The sequence below is a fragment of the Heterocephalus glaber genome, unplaced genomic scaffold (assembly GCF_053883595.1).
Source record: "Heterocephalus glaber isolate CG9 unplaced genomic scaffold, H.glaber_assembly_v1.0 deba00001497, whole genome shotgun sequence".
Classification (NCBI taxonomy): domain Eukaryota; kingdom Metazoa; phylum Chordata; class Mammalia; order Rodentia; family Bathyergidae; genus Heterocephalus; species Heterocephalus glaber.
Genome location: NW_028258320.1, coordinates 41,847,421 through 41,869,216, shown reverse-complemented (window position 1 = coordinate 41,869,216; position 21,796 = coordinate 41,847,421). Strand labels below are relative to the sequence as shown.

The window sequence follows — 21,796 nt, the reverse complement described above, 5'->3', positions numbered from 1 at the left end:
CATAGCCAATATTGATCAGTTCTACTATTGTTTAAATCCAAGAGTTTGGTGCATGCCTATAACCTCAGCACTCCCGGGAGGCTGAGGCAGGAGGGAGGCTGAGGGAGGAGGGAGGCTGAGGCAGGAGGAGCGCTGTGAGTTTCAAGGTCAGCCTGAATTACATAGTGAGACCCTGTCTCAAAAAACCAAAAACCAAAAAAAAAAAAAAAAATCCAAAAGCTTTTGCTAGCCTGGTTGTTAGATTAATAAGAGGAGAAAGAGGGTTTTGGATGTATTGAAGTGGGATGGGGTTAGGACAGGCTTATGCAATACTCAAGAAAGCACCTTAATGAGGTTCAGTGACCAAGGGTATAAGTGAAAATGCTTTATGAGCTGTAGAGTACTCCATAAGTGAAATGTAATAGGAATAAATTACATTATTTGTAGCTTGAATAGCCCAGAGGTTGCATATCTAGCTTAACAGATAATGGTAATATTTCTCTCTTAATTGACAAAATTGAATACCAGGGAAATTATTTAAGGCCACCCCCACAAAAATAAAGTTTGTAAAATAAATTCACACAGTTTTGTGAAAAAACATTACTCTGAAATTGTGATTGAAACATTATTCTGAAATTGAAATTCACACACGATTTCAGAGAATGGGTTTCCTAAACTATATCCTCAATGTTAATAGTTTTGAGAGATTTGGTAAGTATATCTTTACATAGAAACAACTTGCTATTTACCAACAAGTCTTACCTATTTACAACTTATAGCCTTTATATCCTTTGAAGAATTTCTTTGTTCTTTCTATATTTCTTGAGGAAATTGGGCAATGCTTTGCTTTTCTGGAAGCCTTTTTGGTTTCTCCTTGTTTGTGCTCCTATGATTTCCAGCACATAGCTGTGTCATTGCTTACACCTCATTATATAATAATTATCTGTTAACTAAATGAATGGCTTCTTATAGTCAGATACTATGCCTCATTTATCTTTTTATCTTTAATGCTTGACGTATTAAGGTTCCCAATAAATATGTGTGGAATAAATGAAGAAAGAATAAACCACACTTGGCAATATTTGTTAGCACTAACATTTGAAATTAATAAAAAAATCTGTTCTTCTAAAATGTATTCTGTGATGTGGACATTTTGGAAATTCTGATGAAACCTCCCTTAATTTTACTGCATTTTACTTTATAATCTCTAAAATATCATTACTAGAATGATACAGCCTTATTTTCAAGTAAACTTTGTAACCTTCCAAAAAGCGAAGATTTTAATAAATTTAGATGCTTTGCATTTAAATGCTTTAACATGGTCATATATTAAATGTGGTAACTTTTAAGTGGAAGATTAGGCTAAAGACTTATAAATGTTTTTTTTTCCTCCCAAGAATGCTTACATGACAGTTTATGTGTGGTTACCCTTTTTCAAGGATACCTGATTTGTTTTAAGGACTGAATTTAATATTTAATTTCTCTGTAAAAGAGGGATTAAACTGTGTACCTCAGGACAGTTAAATGAGATTATTCAGGTAAAGTACTCAGCACAGGGTCCAGAACATTCTAATCATCCATTATACAGTAGCTATAGAAAACAATATACACACTCATTTCCCATTCCCAGGGAATGGTTTAAAAATAAACCAGCTTGCCGGGTATGGTGGTGCATGCCTGTAATCGCAGCATTCAGGAGGCTGAGGCAAGAAGATCATATTGAGTTTGAGACCAGCCTGGGCTACACAGTGAGTTCAAGTCCAGCCTGAACTGTGTAACGAGACCCTGTCTCAAAAGAAAAGAAAAAAAAGCTTTATTTTAGATCGATGATGAGTTCTACATGAAAGCAGCTAGGGAGTGTCTTCAAATTAAAAAATAATAAAGCTTTAAAACCTTACTAATTCAAAAAAAAGAAAACCTTACTGAGTTTTGGGTTTTGAACATAACTATCTGAGGAGGAGGATTTAACTCAGTGTAAAATGCTTGTTTGGCATGTGCAAGGCCTGTGTTCCAACCCCAGCACTCCTACCTTCCCACCAAACAAAACAAAACAAAAATAAAAACAACCTCTCATATTTTTCTGTGGTTACTTTTTTTTGAGACAGGGTCTTGCTATGTAGTTCAGTCTGACCTTAGACTAATTTTTTTTCCATTAAGTTTATTGGTACATTTTAGGTATGTAATACAGTTACATTCATCATTGAGATCTCGTACCTGTACATGATGTATCTTGTTTCTTATTTTTTCCCCATTCCCTGCCCTCCCTTCACCCCCTCCTCCCTTCCCTATTGACAAAGACTTTGTTTCCATTTTTTTCCTTTTCTCATATTTTTCCTTTTCCCTTCTTTTCTTTCCCCTACCCCTCCAACTTCTCCTACTCCTTTAGACCTTTTCTTCTTATTTCACAATATCAGTTATACATTTTGATCCTTATTTACACTTTGAATTTTTCACACCAGAGAAACTATTCAGTATTTACACATGTGTGTCCTATTTATTTCACTTAAGAGTATGGACTCAATGTACATCCACTTAGCTATAAATGTCTCTAGTTTCTCGTTCTTTATGGCTGAGTAGTACTCCATTTTATAGTAAAAACCACATCTTTATCCAATCTCCAGTTGATGGGCATTTGGGCTGTTTCCAAGTTTTAGCTATTACAAACTGTGCCACTATAAACATGGGTGAGCATATATTACTATGGTATGATTCTTTTAATTCTTTTGGCAAGATATCCAGTAGGAGAATAGCTGGGTCAAATGGGACCTCTAACCCTAGTTCTTTGAGGTATCTCCATACTGATTTCCACAGTGGTTGCACCAATTTGCACTCACACCAACTATGAAGAAGGGTTTCTTTCTCCCCACATCCCCGACAGCATTTGTTAATGGTTGATTTCTTGATAGCAGCCATTCTTATTGGGGTGAGGTGGAATCTCAGCGCTGTTTTCATCTGCATCTCTTGAATGACCAGTGATGTTGAACATTTTTTCGTATGTTTATTTGGTGCTTCTGTTTCTGTGTCTGAGAAATGTCTGTTCATTTCAGATGCCCATTTTTGAATTGGGTCTTTATATTTGGCAGGGTCTGATTGTTTTGAGTTCTTTATGTATTTTAGATAGTAGACCTTTGTCTGAGGAAGAGCTGGTAAAAATTTTTTCCCACATTGTAGGTTGTTTCTTAGCTCTGTTGGTGGTTTCTCTTGCAGTACAGAAACTTTTTAATAAAATGAGATCCCAGCTGATTCTTTTTGCTAGTTCCCGTGCTACTGAGGTTTTGTTCATAAAGTCTTCCTATGCCAGTGTCTTCAACAGTTCTACCTAGCTTATCTTCCAGCAAGTTTAGTGTTTCTGTTTTAATATTTAGATCTTTAATCCATTTCAATTTTAGTTTTGTGCATGGTGAAAGATAAGGGTCTAGTTTTAATCTTTGTCAAGTTGAAATCCAGTTTTTCCAATACCATTTATTAAAGAGGCTATCTTTCCTCCAGTGAGGGTGGTTGCCTCCTTTGTCAAAGATGAGGTAGCAGGCCCGGGGATTTAGCTCAGTGGTTCTGGCACCTGCCTTGCAATCGCAAGGTCCTGAGTTCGATCCCTGGCACAAAAGAAAAAAAAAAAAGATGAGGTAGCTGAGTATGTCTAGAGTTGTTTCTGTATCTTCTAATCTATTCCACTGATCCTTGGTTCTGTTTTTTTGCCAGTACCATGCTGTTTTTATCACAGTGGCTTTGTAGTATAGTTTCAAGTTGGGGATTGTGATACTCCCTGCCATGTCTCTGTTGCCTAGAATTGCTTTTGCTACTCTAGGTCTCTTCTTGTTCCAAATGAATTTTTGGATTGTTTTCTCTAGATTTGTGAAATATACTGTTGGGATTTCAATTGGGATTGCATTGAATCTGAAGAGCAGCTTTGGAAGGATGGCCATTTTCACTGTATTGGTTCTTCCTACCCAGGAACAAGGGATGTCTTTCCATTTTCTTATATCTTCTTCAATCTCTTTTTTTCAGAGTGTTGTAGTTCTCAATGTAGAGGTCTTTTGCTTCCTTCGTTAGATTGATTCCTAGATATTTCATTTTTTTGGATGGTAAAAGGGATTATTTCCCTAATTTCTCTGTCAGTGAGACTGTTACTTGTATACAAGAAGGCTATTGATTTTTGAGTGTTTACCTTGTATCCAGCTACTCTACTGAATCTGTCAATTAAGTCTAGAGGTCTTTTGGTGGAGTGTTTTGAGTCTTCAATGTAGAGTGTCATATCATCAGCAAATAATGACAGTTTCACTTCTTCCTTTCCTATCTTTATTCCTTTTATTTCTTTTTCTTTTCTAATTGCTGTGGCTAATATTTCCAAAACTATATTGAACAGGAGTGGTGATAGTGGACATCCTTGTCTTATTCCTGATTTTAGCCTGAAGGTTTTCAGTTTTTGACCATTTAGTATGATGTTGGCTGTTGGTTTTTCATAGATAGCCTTTATCAAATTGAGATAAAGACCCTCTATTCCAATTTTCTGCAGGGTTTTTATCATGAACAGGTGTAGAATTTTATATGAATGATTTTTCTGCATCTATTGAGATGATCATATGGTTTTTGTCCTTGACTCTGTTAATATAGTGTATTACATTTATTGATTTATGTATGTTGAATCATCCTTGCATCCCTGGGATAAATCCGACTTGGTTGGGCTGTATGATCTTCTTGATGACCCTCTGTATTCTGTTTGCCAGTATCTTATTGAGGATTTTTGTATCTATGTTCATTAGGGAAATTGGCCTGTAGTTCTCTTTTTTGGTTGTGTCTTTCCCTGGTTTTGGAATCAGTAATACGTGCTTCCAGGAATGAAATTGGAAGTACTGCTTCCCTTTCAATTTCCTTGATGAGTTTAAAGTGTAATGGCGATAGTTCTTCTCTAAATGTCTCATAGAATTCAGCAGTGAAGCCATCAGGACCTGGGCTTTTCTTTGTTGGGAAATTTTAAATTATGTTTTCAATTTCACTCATTGTAATTGGGGTGTTTAGAAATTTTATGTCTTCTTTGTTCAACTTTGGTAATTCCTATGTACCTAGGAATGTGTTTATTTCTTCTGTGTTTTCCATTTTATTAGAGTACAGGTTCTTGAAGTAGGTATTGATCCTCTGGATTTTTGCTGGATCTGTTGTGACTTCACCTTTTTTGTTCTTAGTTGCATGGATTTGACCCTTTCCTTTTTTGGATAAGGTTGGCTAAAGGTTTAATGATTTTATTTATTCTTTCAAAAAACCAACTCTTTGATTTTTTGTATCATTCTCTTAGTCTCCATTGCATTGCTTTCTGCTCTGATCTTTATAATTTCCTCCCTTTTAAGAGCTTAGGGTTTGTTTTGCTCTTCTTTTCTAGGAGCTTATGGTTCAGCATTAGATTGTTTATTTGAGCTTGCTCTGTTTTCCCAGTATGGACATTCACTCCTATGAGTTTCCCTTATATAACTGCTTTCATTGTGTCCCATAGATTCCTGTATGTTGTACTGTCATTATCATTTAATTCCAAAAACTGTCTAATTTCTTCTTTAATTTCCTCTGTGATCCATTGGTTGTTTAGAAGAGTGTTATTCAACTTCCATGTGTTTGTGAAGTTCTGGCGGTTTCTTATGCTATTGATCTCCAGTTTCATTGCACTATGGTCTGATAATATACACGGGATTACTTCCATTGCTTTTCATTTACTTAAACATTTTCTATGAAGTAGTATGTGTTCTATTTTAGAGAATGACCGTTGTGCAGCTGAAAAGAATGTATATTCTGATTTTGCGGGGTGGAACACTTGTAGATATCTATTAAGTCCATTTGTTCAAAACCTTGGTTCAGTTCTAGTATTTTGTTGTTTTTTGTCTAAATGATCTGTCTATTTGTCACAGTGGGGTATAGAGGTCCCCCACTACAATTGTATTAGTGCTTATTTGGTTTTTCATGTCCCTTAATATTTGTTTTGTGTAGTTGGGGCCATTCATATTTGGTGCATATATATTTATGATTGTCATCTCTTCCTCTTGGATTGTTCCCTTTACAAGGATGTAGTGACCTTCTTTATCTCTCTCAATTAGTTTTGGTTTGAAATTTACTTTGTCTGTAAATCAGATAGCTACCCCTGCTTTTTTCTGGGTTCCTGTCACATGGAATACTGTTTCCCCATCCTTTTACTTTTCAGTCTATGAGTTTCTTTTTGAACTAGGTATGTTTCTTGTATACAGCATATTGTTGGATTTTGCTTCTTAATCCATTCTGCCAGTGTGCTTCTTTTGATTGGTGAGTTGAGCCCATTACCATTGATAGTTATAACTGATATGTATTGACTTATCATTGTCATGTTATTTTCCTGTTGTTGGCTGTTTTTTATTTTTTCCCCCTCTCCATTTAATTTTTTGCCTTGCCTGATGGATTTGCTCTGTTGGGCCTCATGGAGTTGTGACCTTCATTGTCTTTTTTTTGGATATTTTTTAGAATTGTTTGAAGTGGTGGTTTGGCATTCATGAAGTTTCTCAAGTGTTCTTTGTCTTGGAAGTATCTTATTTTCCTATCAATTTTGAAAGATAGTTTTGCAGGATACATCAGTATAGGTTGGAGGTTGTTTTCTTTTAGGGATTGAAATACCTCACTCCAGGCTCTCCTTGACTTGAGGTTTTATGTTGAAAAGTGTGCTGTGATTCTGATGGGCTTTCCTTTGTATGTGATTTGTTTTTTTTCTCTAACTGGTTGTAGGATTTTGTTCTTCTGTTGGGTTTCTGGGATCTTGATTATTATATGTCTATATGTAGTTTTTTTTTTATCATGGCTAGTTGGAGTCCTATATGCATCACTTATCTGTATGTCAAATTCTTTCACTCTGTTTGGGAAGTTTTCTGTCATTAATTCTGTGAACAGTTTTTTTTTATGTCATTTGTACTTTCTCCTGCTCTTTTGTGGACTGCTATCAGTCTTATATTATTCTTCTTTGCATCATCTAGGAGCTGTTGTATTGACTTCTCATGGTCCCTTACTAGTTTTAAGAGATCTCTCTTTTCATGGTCACTGACCGCCATCCTGTCTTCTATATCTGATTGCTGTCTTGGCTCAGTCTGATGTGTATGCTTTCAATAGAGTTTTTAGTCTCCTAGATATCTGTTTGAATCTGTTTCATGAATTCTATTTCTTTCCTATGTTGGGTGTTCATGATTTCCATTTTTTTCTTATGCTGGGCATTCATGGTTTCCATCATGGTCCTGAACTCATCTATTTTTTTTATCTGTTTCTGTTCTAGAGTCTCTAATCATGTCTTTCATTCTACTCACCATCTCTATAGTTATCTGGGAAATTATTTCTGTTTTGAATTTTTCTAGAGCCTCATTCATCTGTTACTTCCTGTGCTATTATTTCAGGGTGTCCAGGGGGTTGACTATCAGACTTTTCCACCTCGTTTCACCCAGAGTTTGCCCTGGTGAGCTGGAAGTCTGCGATTGTGCCTTGCTGAAATGTCTTCTCATTTCTGTTTTTGTTGTTGGTACTGTCCTTGGTTTAGTTCCTGGGTTGATACTTTGATATTGCTTATTGTAGGTATCTTTGTTGCTTGTATTTAGAACCCTTGTGGAATGATTCCTTCTCAGAGGTGTCTTCCAGATATAGCTGGTCTTAAGGTTTTGAGTCTCTAATGACTTTGGGACAATGTCATTTTCATTATACCATAAGGATAACTGATTAGATCAATCACAACACCTTAGCCCAAGTGATACAATCAGCAATACCATAGCATCAAGCACAGCTTAGAAAATGACAATTTGTGGTAGTTATTAATCTATCACCTTTAATAGTGTGAATTAAATACAACCCAGCACCATCCCAAAATATGTTTATAGTGAATAAACTCTTCAATATAGCAATTTTACCCTTTGGGATGGGGACTTAGAAGGAGTTGGGGAGGGAGGGATAGATAGGTAGGAGAATAGGGAGGCTAGAAGTGAGACCAGAGGACACAGGAGATCACACAAACTTGAGGGAACTGCTGAAAACAAGAGGAAAAGACAGAATGAATGAACAAAGACAAGAACAGAACAACCTGACAGCAATAGGGGAGCTAGAATCTATATTCACTTTTCTTTGAAACTGATGACAATTGGGAGAAGGAAAAAGAGAAGAAAAGAAGAAATATGCATTAGGGCAGGAACAGGAACAAAAAGGGAGATGAAAAACAATGTGGGAGAGTGTGAGAGAAAGAGAAAGAAAAGAAATAAAAGAAAAAGAAGAAAGAAAAACTTTGAAAAGAATAGACGAAAAAATAACTAAAAATTAAAAATAAGAGAAAAAATAATTTTGAAACTAAAAAATAAAAATGAAGGGCCTCCTTTAGGGTATGTCTCTGCTATGGCGATAGACAACATGGACAGCAGTGTGCAGGTTTAAGTCAATTAGTCTCAGCAAGCCAGAAGCAGCCTTGTGAGATTCATGCTGATTTCTGGCTGCAAGTCCAAGTTGAGCTCCCTGTCCTCCTGCAGGGTTGAACTCTTCAAGGTTCTACTGAAGGTTCTAGCTGCCCTTCCCCTAAACATAGTCCAGGTTCCGATGGGAGGTGATGATGATCCCTCCCACTTACCAACTATAGTGGTCTGCTGTGCCTTTATTGCAGAGATTCTCTTCACTTTTCCAGTGGGCTTCAATTTTCATCAAGGAGCCCGAGAGAGGCCCTCTTTCTGTTGTTCACTTCTGCTGTATCTTCTGGAGCTCAGGACAATGGCCTTTATGACCCTCTGTGCCTCTGGGCTGTGGATCAAGGTACAAGGCCTTAGACTAATTAATTACCCCAGGGTGGCTTCAAACTCAAGGCCATCTTCCTTCCTCAGCTTTCAGAGTGCTGGGGTTACGGGTGTATGCCACCAAGCCTGGCTATCCTGTGCTTACTTAATCCACTTTTATTTATTTGTTTGTTTATTTGCAGTTCTGGGGACTGGTCCTCTACCATTGAGCTACATTCCTACCCCTTTAAATTTTTTAAAATTTTAAGACAGAGTATTGCTAAGTTGCTCAAGTAGGACTCTGGTTTGCAATTCTCCTGCCTCAGTTTCCCTCGGTAATGGGATCACAGACATATGTCACCACACCTGGGTATAATACATTTTTTATTATTTGTTTCATTTTAGTTTGAGTAGTGTTTTATTAACATTATTTATTATTGTTGTTGTCGCCATTGGTCTTTTTTTTTTGTACAGGGGATCAAACTCGGGACCTTGCACTTGCGAGGCAGGCTGTCATTGGTCTTTTGAAACAGCTTTCACTATGTAGTTCAGGCTATCATTGAACTCACTATGTAGCCCAGGCTGGTGTCTAACTCATGGGAATCCTCCTGCTTCAGCCTTCCAAGTGCTGGGATTACAGCATGTGCTACCACACTTGGCTTTGAGTTTGATTTTATCTGGAGTCAGAACTGTAGAAAAACTTGAGATGTAGGATTTTTTGTTTGTTTATCCTTCTTCCAGTAAAGAGGGATTATGAAACTGAGTAGATAGTGTGTTTCTGTCAACTTGGAGTGAATTTCTTTGGTATTTACCAGGTTCCTTCCTTTAAAAAATATAGGTATAATGATGACTTCCGTGATGGTGGCCAGGGAGTAGCAGTGATGTTGATTGGTTTCTCAAAGTGGGGAAGAGCACTAGAAAGCTGGTAGTCCAAATCAGCACAGTTGTTGCTATGTTGCTTTTGTTGCAGTTGGGCTGTTTGCATAAAAACAGCTGCTCAGTTCCTAAATTCAAGGGTTAAAAGGATAACAGGGGGCCACAGCAGAAGCGTTCACGTCGCGGCCCCTGTCAGATTCTGATGAATCTGCGAATTCTGCTGCACATGTGAACAACTGAAAGGAACAGCAGCAGGGTAGACTCATAGTTATCATTTATGTCTCAGTGTTGCTTGTAGGTAGATTCTAGAGCATATTAAAATGTTCTCTGGTGAAAAATGGGATGAGGTGAGTCACTGAAGCACATACGTAGTACATTTACTATCTGGGATAAAAATATTATCAGAAGCAATAGGAGACATGAGAAGATACCTTTTTTAGATAATACAGTTTTGTTTGTGATTTTTGGGGGTATTGGTGATTAAAATCAGGGCCTCATTCATGCTAGGCAACCCCTCTACCATTGAGCTACATTCCTAGCTCTTTTTATTTTCATTTTGAGACAGTGTTCCCTAAATTGCTCAGTAAAGCCTAAAACTCATGATTCTCCTCCTCAGCCTCCAGAGTAGCTGGAATTACAGGCTTGAATTACTATGCCTAGCATAATAATATGGTTAATAATAGCTTATACATTCCTGGAAGAGCACTAAAGACATTCTTAGAAGTATATACGTTGTTAGGTGGTTGGCATTAGTTGTTGACTAGTTGCTTTCTGAGTTTTGCTGCTATGTACTTGAGGTTTAATTACTTGGATCTTTCATTGGCTCCTGAAAGGTAGAGGGAAGGTTTTGACTTTGCCTTTCTTAAGTCATAGCTCAAAAAAGTTATTAGGTCTTATGTCCTATGCCTAATGTAGATGATTTAGAAGTATGTAATAAGTTCCTTTTAAAATTTTAGCCTTTTAAAAATAGTAGCTTTGTTAAGTTACAATTCACATACTATGAAGTTTACAATTTTAAAGTATGGAATGTAGTGGAGTTTAGTATATTTGCAAAATTATGCCTCAACTGGGCATGGTGGCATACACCTGTAATCTCAACTTCTAGGGAGATTGTGGTAGGAGGATTGCAAGTTTGAGCCTAGCCTGGGCAACATGGGGAGACAGTGTCTGAAAAGGAGGGAGCAGCTGGGGATATAGTTCAGTAATAGATCACCCCTAGTTTAATCCCTGATACCAAAAAGAAAAAAAAGAGTACCTCAATCATTATTCAATTCTAGAACATTTTTATCACAACAGAAATAACACCATAACCACTAGTGGTCAGTCCCCATTTTGCCCCTGATTATCAGGTCATAGAGCCAGTGACCAGTTTACTTTCTATCCTTGTGGATAATTTGCCTATTTTAGACATTTTATATAAATGGAATTAGGCAATATGGGATCCTTTGTGACTGGTTTCTGTCACATATCATAATGTTTTCAAGATTTATTGGTGTTATAACTTGAATAAACTGCATTTTTAAAAACTGAATAATACTCCATTATATGGATGGTACCACATTTTATCTGTTCACCAGTTTATGGGTTCTTGAGTATTTTTGAGGTTAGGGAAATTATAAGTCGTTTCATAAAGTTGTTATAAACATGTAAGTTTTTGTTTGGATGTATGTTTTTATCTTGAGTAAATATTTAAGAGCAGGCTGCCAGGTTGTATGGTTAAGTGTATGTTTAACTTTAGAGGAACTACCAACTGTTTTTCCAAAGTGGCTGTGCCATTTTGCATTCCCACCGGTAATTTGTGATATTTCTGGTTGTCTCACCTCCTAGTCAGCATTTAGAAATGACAGCTTTTGGATTTGCAATTGCAATTTTTTTAACCATTGTAATAAATGTGTAACTCTTTGATAGTTTTAAATGAAAATTTTGCAAGATAAAATAATCCGAATGACAGTTTCAACATGAAGCAAGCATTTAGAGAATAACTGTTACATGCCAGGCCCTCTGCTAGGTAATGGGAATACAGAGAAGTATATTTCTTTCTTTCCTTCCTTTCTTTCTTTTTTTTTTTTTGGTATCAGGGATCGAATTCAGGACCTTGCCTTTGCTAGGCAGGTGTCGGCACCACTGAGCTAAATCCTGGGCCTTCTCTATTTTTTTTCTGAGACTGGGTCTTGGGATGTAGTGCAGGCCAGACCTAAACTCTCTGTGTAGCTTAGCGTGGTCTTTAACTAGCAATCCTCCTGCCTTAGCCTTCTGAGTTCTAGAATTACAAGGGTATATTACCATACCTGGCTAATAAGGTATGTCTTTGTTCCCATGGGATTTATAGTTTACTGAGGGTGATAGGAATGTAAAGAAGTAATTATGATATATTAAGTTAGTACTCATTACCTGTAGTTAGAATATTGGAGTATGGAAGGAATGTCTAACCTACTTGGATGTGGTTCATGTTATAGAAGGATTTTGATATGAACAATAAAAAAAGAATAAGAGCAACATGTATTTTTACATAGTTCTAAGATAGGTTTTGGTAGCAAAGGTCAAATTCTCCTTATATTACTATGCCTAATAAATTATTGCCTAATCTATGTAGGCTAAGGGGCTAGGGGTAGCTCAGTGGCAGAGTGCTTGCTTAGCAAGCATAGGGCCCTAGGTTCAATTCCCATCACTACAAAACAAAAAAACCCCATACAACCCAGTGCCTAGAGTGACATCAGGTAATCACTATCAAAGTCACATATGCACAATGATAAAGGAAAAGGGCAACATTAATTTTTGTAGTTCCTTGAAGTCTGCTTTGCATTATAGTCACTGCTTTTCCTTACTGTATCCGTTTTTTTTTTTTTTTTTTTTTTTTGGTACTGGGGATCAAACTCGGGACCTTGGGCTTGAGAGGCAGGCAACACTGAGCTAAATCCCTGGCCCCTACTGTATCCTTCTTAAGTCTGTGATACAGTGTCTACCTTTTATCCAGCACACTGCTGAACTGTATAATCACTCTTTAAAAGTACATATGTACTACTTAACTATGAACTGTTACCATAGTTAACAGTAACAATAGCAAGCATTTATACTTTTTGTATAGTTGACCTCTCTAGAATTTTCCCTGTGGAATCTTGCCATAATATGTAGGATCATTTCAGGTGAATAAGGGATCCCAAAAGCCATGTTTCTCTGTGTCTGATATACTGAGCCTTTTATCTGACCTGCCTGGTCAAAACCAATGAGAAAAGCTGTGAAGTAACATTAGGAGTAGGGGGAACAAGAGGAGAATTTGCAAAAATGTACTTCAATTTCAGTCAAGCTTATCTAAGTTTGAACAATCCTCAGAGCAGATGCAAGTATCCTCTTGGTTTTTAAAACCTCTGTAGAACTTTTGTTAGCTTGGATTGTACTGTTATACAGCAAGGAAAAATATTATGTTTTTCTCTCTCTTTTGTTTTGGTATTGGGGATTGAACTTGGGACCTTGGGCTTGTGAGGCAGGCGGCAGAAACCACTGAGCTAAATCTATGAGGAGCATCTGTTTAACATGGAGTGACTGAAGGAAAATATAATTCACCTTTTCCAGAAGGCTACAAATATTATAACCTCACTGGAAATGATAAAAATATAGCCTGACTGAAGTATTTAATACTTACTGAAGAAGAAAAGAAAAAAAATTCTTCTCTCATTACTAGAAACTGAATGCAGATCTTGGACGGAGCTACATCCCCAGGCACCCCCCCCCCCTTTTTTTTTTTTTTTTTGGTACTGGGGATCGAACTCTGAACCTTGAGCTTTTGAGGCAGGCACCAGAACCACTGAGCTAAATCCCCAGCAACCCTCCTTTCTTAATGTTTTATTTTGAGGCAGGGCCTCTGCTAAGTCATTAAATTGCCGAGGTTGGCCTAGAACTGATGATTATCCTGCTTCAGGCTTCTTTCTTGGGGATTACTGGCCTATGCCATGCCTGGCTAATAATCTTTTGAGAGCTTTTTCTCCTTTTCCTTAGGTTTGTGAGGTTAGGTTTCCCTTTATTTGAAAGAGGTTTTGCTGTTAGAGCAAATGTATGCCAGACTGCTCACTACTTTCGTAATGCTAAATTTAACATAAGAACCTTATATGCCTGGTGTGGTAGTGTGCACCTGTAATCTCAGCACTTGGGAGGCTGAGGCAGACTATCATGAGTTCAAGGCCAGCCTGGGCTATATAGTGAGTCCCTATCTCAAAAAAAAAAAAAAAAAAAGAAGGCTATTGTAGCTTTGCTGTGTCCTCCAGGTTGTATTTTTTCTTTTTTGGCCAAAGCTTGCTCTGCAGAGCCAATTTCTCCCTCACTCTTCACTTTTACTTTTTCTTTCTTCTTTTTTTTCTTTCTTGAGACAGGGTCTTGCTGTGTACTTCTGTCTGACTTTGAAGTCACTATGTAGCCTAGGCTGGCCTCAAACTTGCAGTGATCCTCTTGCCTCAGCCTCCCAAGGGGTGGGGTTACAAGTGTGTTCCACCACACCTGGCCCGTACTTTTTCAGAAAAACCTTATCACTATTTTTTTAAAAAACTATACTTTTGACAGGTTATGACGGATAATAGCAGTGATTGATTTATAAGTACATATTCCTAGACTTCTACTTTTCTTTCTTTTTTTACATTTTAGATACATGATAACATTCATCATAGGGAATTTATATCTGCACATGTTATATCTTGCTGCTTCTTTTTTTCCCATTCTCCTCCCCTGCCTTTGGCCTTCCTCCCCTCTTTATCTACAAAAGCCTTGTTTCCATTTTTCCCTTCCATTGTTTTTTTTTTTCTTGTCCTTTCTTTTCTACTTTTCAATATGTAGAAGCTGTTATTTTCTAATTATTTGCTGTCCCTATTTAATATTATTAAGTGACCCATCTGTTTTTTATGATATTCCTAAATAGATTCTAGTGCTTGAAATCACTTCATGTTGAGCTTTTGAATGTATCCTCTTTTTGGCTTTTACTCAGAGCTGGCAGGTTCTACAGATCCTTATGTTTCATTATTAGTGATACCTTTCATAGAAACTAGGAATTGGGTAACCATTGTGTTAAGGGGCAGAACAAAATTGGAAGGAAATTGAGGGGAAGAAATGAAATCTCCACGATCAGAATTCATTATATAGAATGTACACTGAGATGATTACTTGATTCTTTTAAGATAGTTACTAAGCATTTACTTTGCAGGAAGGATATGTCTGACTGAATGAGGGAGAGGGGAAGTTAAGAACATAGCTATTAGCCGGGATGTAAACCCAGCACTCAGAAGGCTGAGGCAGAAGGCTGAGGATTGCTGTGAGTTTGAGACCTGTGTGCGCTAGTGAGCTTAACTACATAGTCAGATCCTGTCTCAAACAAACAAACCAAGAAAAGGACATAGCTATTAAAAGCGAGCTATCTCAAAAGAATAACATTGGTCAAAAACAAGTTTCACAATAGTATGCACAGTTTTATGTTTAGAGAAAAATAGTATAAAACATTATATATTTTCTGTGAGTATGTATATAGAAATACAATTCCTTGGTAAACATGGAGGATGGATCTCAGGATCCCTTGTGTAGATACCAAAATCCACACATGCTCAAATGCCTTATAGAAAATGATGTAGTAAAAAAAAAAATGTAGTACTTAGAACCTATTTCCATCCTCCTGTATACTTTGAAACATGTCTAGACTTTTTTTTTTTTGGTACCGGGTATCAAACTCAGGTCCTTCCACTTGCGAGCCAGGCACTTGCGAGGCAGGTGGCGGAACCACTGAGCTAAATCCCCGACCCTAGATTGCTTTTAATACCTAATAAGTAATACCTCAGTTCATGAATGCTTCTGTTTGCAAGAAGTTTGGTTCTCAAAAGTGTTTGACAAAATGTTTGCTTCCATTCAAACTCCACATCGGTGACAAACACAAGTGTGTCCATCTTCCCTCGAATTGTAAAACAAATTTAAGTTTGTGAATTGAAGTACCACTGAACGATGTAAGTGCTATGTAAGTAGTTGTTGTACTGTATTATTTATGGAATAATGAGAAGAAAAAAGTCTATACATGTTCAGGTCAAATGCAGTTTTTTTCCAAATATTTTCATTATATGGTTGATTGAATTCCCAGATACCATATCCACAGATGTGGATTCTGTATTTTAAAGGTTTGCAAGAATATATGCCATATGCATAAAGTAGTCTGAGGAGAGTAAAAGAAGACAGGATTGGAGACTGTCTGTTTGTTTATTGTTTTTTTGAGACAGGGTCACACTATGCAGTTCAGGCTGGACTTGAACTCAGTGTGTAGACCACTTTGGCTTCCAACTCATGGTAATCGTCCAGCCTCAGTCTCTTGAGTGCTAGGATTACAGTTTTGTGCTACCACACCCAGCTTATGGGGGGGGGTATTACTTTGTGTGTGTGAGTGCACACGCATGTGTGTTGTAGTATAGGTTCATTGATTAATTGTGTAATATCCATTTAAAAAATAAAGCATATTCATTACTCTCAAACAGTAATTATAGTGTAAACAGAGAGCTATTTTCAAATAACATATATATACACACACACAGACACACTACATAGAAAATATGAACAAGGTAGAAATTCAGAAATGAGTGGTTTTGTGAGTTTTTTATGTGTTAGATGCATTTAATTGAAGTATTGCAGTCATATGATAAATAGAAAAACCTTTCTTCAGGAATTTCTCTTTCTGTTTTTCTGTATTATTTTATGATCACATTGATCGTTTCCTAGCCCTTTCAAATATTCACTTACCTTTTGATTTTTGGTCCAGTCTGAGTCCCTTTTGTCTTAACCAAGCCCTCAGTTTTCATAGGGCACACTGAACCTGGTCAACGTGGGAGCATTTCTGGCCTGGACATGAGAATCACAGACAGATTCACATCCTGAAATCTGAGAGCTCTGTGACTTTGAGCAGTCACATAATCCCTGTGAGTTTCATTTTTTTCCCTCTGAGATCCAGAGACATACTTACAGGGTAGCGGGTTAGGATTGAGTTCCTGGCTGTAGGGCCTGGTACATAGAAAGCACCATGTTTAATTTTATCATTTGGTTCCAAAGCTCTTTTTTTCCTCAGTTATTGTTGGCCCTTGCAGCTTTCTACTTTGTGTTTCTAGAAGAAGTGCTGATATAAGCCAGAAAGTGTCTTTGATATCCACTGCCAGCAAAAGGATAGGTAAATGGGATAGGATGGTAGAGGTGGACCTGGGGCTGTGCTGGAAAATAAATCAAACTGCTTCTTGGGGTTAAATAGTTGTCACTTGAAGGAGGGTAACTAACTAAGGGCAGGTGAGAGTCACATTGCCTGTGACAGGGTGAGGTCAGAGGCCTCTCAGTTGTGTGAGGATTCAGTTAAAGGACACATAGGGGAGATGCTTGTGAAAAAGTTTAATACTAAAGAGAATAAGGGGAAGTCAGAGTGGCGGTACAGTTTGAGTCCTTAAGAGCCCATCTGGATCTGAATTTGAGCCCTGTCTCTTCCATTTACTAGCTCTTTAACCTTGAGCTAGTTAACTGAATCTGTCCAAGACTTGCTTGCTTAATTTATGAGATGGGGACAAATTTTATCTCCTTCATAGGGCTGTGAGATAATTTAAATACTTGATACATTTATTAATACTAAATATCAATATTTAATATCAAGCCAGGGGAAGAAAGAGCAGGGCTTATGCAGAAGGGGTAGGCTACTCCTCTATACAACTAACTAAAAATATCTACTACTGGTTATCTTTTAATGAAAAGAGTCAATAATGGAATATATTATTTATAGGTGTTCTTAGCCTTCTTGGTATGTTTGCTTGTTGAAAGTAAAAGATGTTTTTCTTTTTGTATTGGGAAATAAAACTTATGAGAAAAGGCTGGGGATTTAGTTTAGTGGTTCTGCTGCCTGCCTTGCAAGTTCGATCCCCAGTACCAAAAAAGCCCAAACAACCCCCCCCACCCCAAAACTTATGAGGAAGATTTAACAGGTAAGTTGCCATTTGTAATGTTTGTGGTTGAGCAATAAAATTGTGACCTAAGGGCCGGGGGTTTAGGTCAGTGGCACTGCACCTGCCTTGCAAGTGCAAGGTCCTGAGTTCGATGCCCAGAACAACAACAACAACAACAACAAAACAAACCAACCTGTGACCTAGTTTTCTCTATGCATGATTTCCATTGAATTTCACTGCAATTTTTTCAGTTTTTCTGTCTTCTTTATTTTCTTGTTTGGCTTCCTGGTTAGTTATTTCAGCATCGTTTACTACTTGTTAAAAAAGATGAATGGAATGGAGCAAATATAAATTGATGCAGCATGGATAGAACTAATTTTGATGAGAAAATAAGTGCCTTAGAAGACTGAAATTTATTCAGTTAAGAAGCCTGTGCGAATTTTGTCATGCTTTTCACATGTCATATTTGAACACTAGTGAACTCTGTTAGCTTAGCATCTGTGAACTTCTAGTTAAAGCCTATGTTCCAGTACTGTGATGTAGCATCAGAGAAGTCTTTTTGTGTTTTTCCTGCTATTGTGGCCTATTGTGGTTTACACAGTACCATAATACATGTTGTCCATTCTGTCATTTAGTACTGAAAACAACTCTGTGAATTAACCAATGGTTAGAAACTTGTTCGGTGTCATGAAAATAATTGAGAGAGCCATAATTTGAAAATCACATTTTGATTTCAAAGGTTATGCTTTTAAAAACTAGGTTGCAACCTGCTTCTTTAACAGCAATCCAAAGACTGCAAAGCTGACCCTTTGCAAAGTGAGGTTTATTGACTGTTACTATCTTAGTTGGTGTTTTCACTTTACTCCCCAAGTTTACTGAACAGAATCATGGGTGTGAAGGTTTGTTTTGTTTTTTCAGACAGGGTCTCACTGTGTAGTTTAGGCTGGCCTTGAACTATGTAGTCATTCTGGCCTTGAAACAGCAATCCTCCTGGCTCAGTCTCCTGAGTGCTGGGATTATGGGCGTGTACCACCATGCCCAGTTTAGTGTGAAGGTTTAAATTGAAGAATCACTCAGCTAGTGGCTCTCAGCCAATCATAGGAATCATCTGGAACATTTTTTTAAAAAAAATTATGATTCAATGAGCTGGAGCTGGAGCCTAAGAACTTGTGTTTTAACCAGTGCTAGGTATGATTTTTGACAATCGGACTGGTTTGAAGACCATTTCACTTTAGATACATGAACCTCCCAACACCTTCATCACTTTCCCTGGCAGGTAGTCATGTAATATCTGATATCTTCTTGTGACAGGAAGGTCATTTCATCAGTAGTTAGATGAAAGGCTATGCTTCTATAGAAGTTTTTTATTTACTACTCCATATAGATTGGATCAGCTTCTTGGACAGATTTTGTGTGTGTGTGTGTGTGTGTGTGTGTGTGTTGAGACAGTCTCACTATGTAGTTCAGGCTGGCCTTGAACTCACTATATAGCCCAGGCTGGCCACAAACTCAAGAAACTCCTACCTCAGCCTCCTAAATCTGGGATTACAGGTGTGTGCCACCATGTCCTGCCTGTACAGATTTTTCTTACCCTCTTAGGAATAGCTTTAAGCTTAGAGCTGGGTTTCAGTGTTCTCCAAACCTTACCTTCCTTTTATGTGTAAAATGGGCATGTTATTATCTACTTTCAAAGATTATATAAAGAGTTAAATGAAAAAATAGACTGTCCTGGCTGGAAAGTTGTTGTTTTTTTTCAGTACCTGAATCACTGAGCTATATTGGCAGTTCTTTTTGGAGGCAGGGCCTTGCTAAGTTGCCCAGAGCTGGCTTCCAACTTGTAGTCTTCCTGCTCAGTCTCCTAAATAGATGGGATTACAGGTGTGCACCACCACACCCAGCAGGGAAACATTCTTAAATCCCATCTATAAGCCTTTTTTTGTTGTTAATAATTCCCTGCATTGTCAGACTGTTTTGAAGAATTCTCATGTCTATAGGACTCTAGATTGAAGTGCAGATACGATAGAAGGTGCTTAGATGCTCATTCTGGGATTGTCAATGCCAGAAATAGGTGGTCATTTTGTCTCCTCATCAGCATACTTCCTTCTGGCTTTTTTTCTGTGGATAAAGAATATGATACTTCTATGGGGACAGATAAGCCTGCATTTCTGGAAATTTAGCTTTACTTCCTAAGTAATTAAAGTTTCCCTTGATAAAGTGAATCCAAAGCCAAACAAATGATCTTCAGGAAGATCTTACAGGTAAAAGAAAGGACTTTCTTGAATTATATAGAAATCAAAATGGAGAAACCAAAGAAAATATTCCATGTCTCTTTCTTATCTAAAGGTAGAGACAGGTAATAAATTAGTGCTATCCATGGGAGAGGGTAAGTGATTGTGTGCAAGACTGAATAAACTGTGCAAGATGCTGAACATTCTCTTATGTCTATAGACAGCTTTGTAATAGTGTGTATCTTGCCTTTTCTAAGAATGAACTTAGACTATGTGCTGCATGCCCCTTTAGACTTGAACTGCTTAAGAGTTTGTAGGTGATGGTTCCTATGGGCTTGAATAAAATATGGTGAAACTATTTTTTTCTTCATTTAGTTTGTACAATTCTCTATTTTCAATTTCTAAAATATTTAACATGAAAAATGCTACTTTGAGTCTTTGTTTTTCATGTGAGTGCTTTTCAAAAGGTAATTTTAGTGCTTTGATCACTTATTTTTAAAAAGTATCTAATATATCAAACTTATTGTCATAAGTAATAAAGATATTAATTATAATTACATTGAAATTACCATCATTTCTGATTTTTAAGGAAAGTGGTTCTGTTTGTAGGCTGAGTTCTCTTTTTTTAAATATATAAAATTTATTAATGTATAACTATTATCGTTCACTAAACACACGCACATACAAAAATTAAAATTATTCAAAGAAAAACAATGCAAGGGAAAAAAACTATAATAATATTCAAATATAATAGAACTCAACCAAAGCAAAACTGAAAAGTACTTAAACATTTTTCCATATAATTAAAAAAATATCTCAAGCATTAACAAGACATCAGAAGATGTGATTTGTTTTAGAAAGATTTTCAGAACTAATATTGGACAAATAGTGAGTTCTTAATTGTGGTCCTCTGGCAGAGGAGATCTCTGTGTATTTGATAGCAGTGGCAGGGAGTAGAATAGAAGGCAAGGCCAATTCATTTTTTTTAAAAATTACTTTTATCAGTACACATTGCAGTACCTCATGCCTTGTTTCCCTGAAAATAAGGCCTAACCAAAAATAGTCAGCCCCAATCAGCCTATCCTTACCTTACCTGTCATTGCTATTCTCTTGGTCTCTGTGGTTACTATATAAGGCACGTTTTTTGTTTTTTTTTAATTGTTGTTTTTGAGACAGAATCTTGCTCTATAGTTCAGGCTGGCCTTGAACTTGCAGCAATCCTCCTGTCTCAGCCTCCCAAATGCTGGGATTCCAAAGCCAACTCACTTGATTCTTCCCATTAAATTTACCTTTTTACTTCATTTGAAAGTCAATCTGAAGTAGTGGGGCATTTATATTAATAGACTATCAGGGGAGAGGAGGTAATTTAATTAATTATAGTGGGAACATATATTAAACAGAATGGTGCTAAGTCATTATTCTTGACTTATTTATTAGAAGTATCTGTAACTTTCATTCATGTCATCAGTCCACAGCAGGAAACATGATATAGTGTTAATTTAATGAAGTAATTTTATGTGTTGTCTTGTTCTGTGTTTTTACCTTTAGGACCGGAGTAGGCCCTATGACACTTTTAACTTGCACTCCTTGGAGAACTCCTTAATGGATATGATAAGGACTGATCATGAGCCTCTGAAAGGTAAACACTACCCTCCCAGTGGCCCACCAATGAGTTTCGCTGATATAATGTGGAGGAATCATTTTGCAGGTTAGGAATATTCATATGTCCATTCCTTGCTTGGTGTTTTAAGCAAAAATCAGCTTTTTAATATGTGATTTTTTTTTGTTTTTGTTTGTTTTTTGTTTTTGTTTTGCTTCTGTAAAGCATTGTGGAATGTATTTAAAGTTGATTTTCTTTTTTAACCTGGGTTCAGCTACCTTTAGTAATCAAGGTTGATTGCTTTAATCAGTAATGTGTGGAAGAAGCATGTGTTATAGCTGAGTCATTGTTATAAGACCAGAAGCCAAATTTTCTGGGCTTTGTGTGTTTGGAATCCTTAGCTGAATCTGAATAATTCACTTAAATACAGGTATACTGCAAGAAAGTGTG

At 37.0% G+C, this 21,796-nt stretch overlaps 1 protein-coding gene across 9 annotated transcripts in view; it reads left to right on the top strand.

Annotated features, from left to right (window-relative positions):
* Cpeb3 (cytoplasmic polyadenylation element binding protein 3) overlaps positions 1–21,796 on the top strand; it is a 212,148-nt gene that overhangs the window by 53,924 nt on the left and 136,428 nt on the right. For 5 of the 9 annotated variants that reach the window (XM_021253046.2, XM_013069855.3, XM_021253043.2 and 2 more), the window contains one exon: positions 21,295–21,454. In XM_021253046.2, the coding sequence (XP_021108705.2) occupies positions 21,295–21,454 (160 nt within the window). Of the gene's footprint in view, positions 1–571; positions 16,520–21,294; positions 21,455–21,796 lie in introns of those variants that run through there. The other 4 variants (XM_087185572.1, XM_013069857.3, XM_021253049.2 and 1 more) reach the window with 3 other exon arrangements.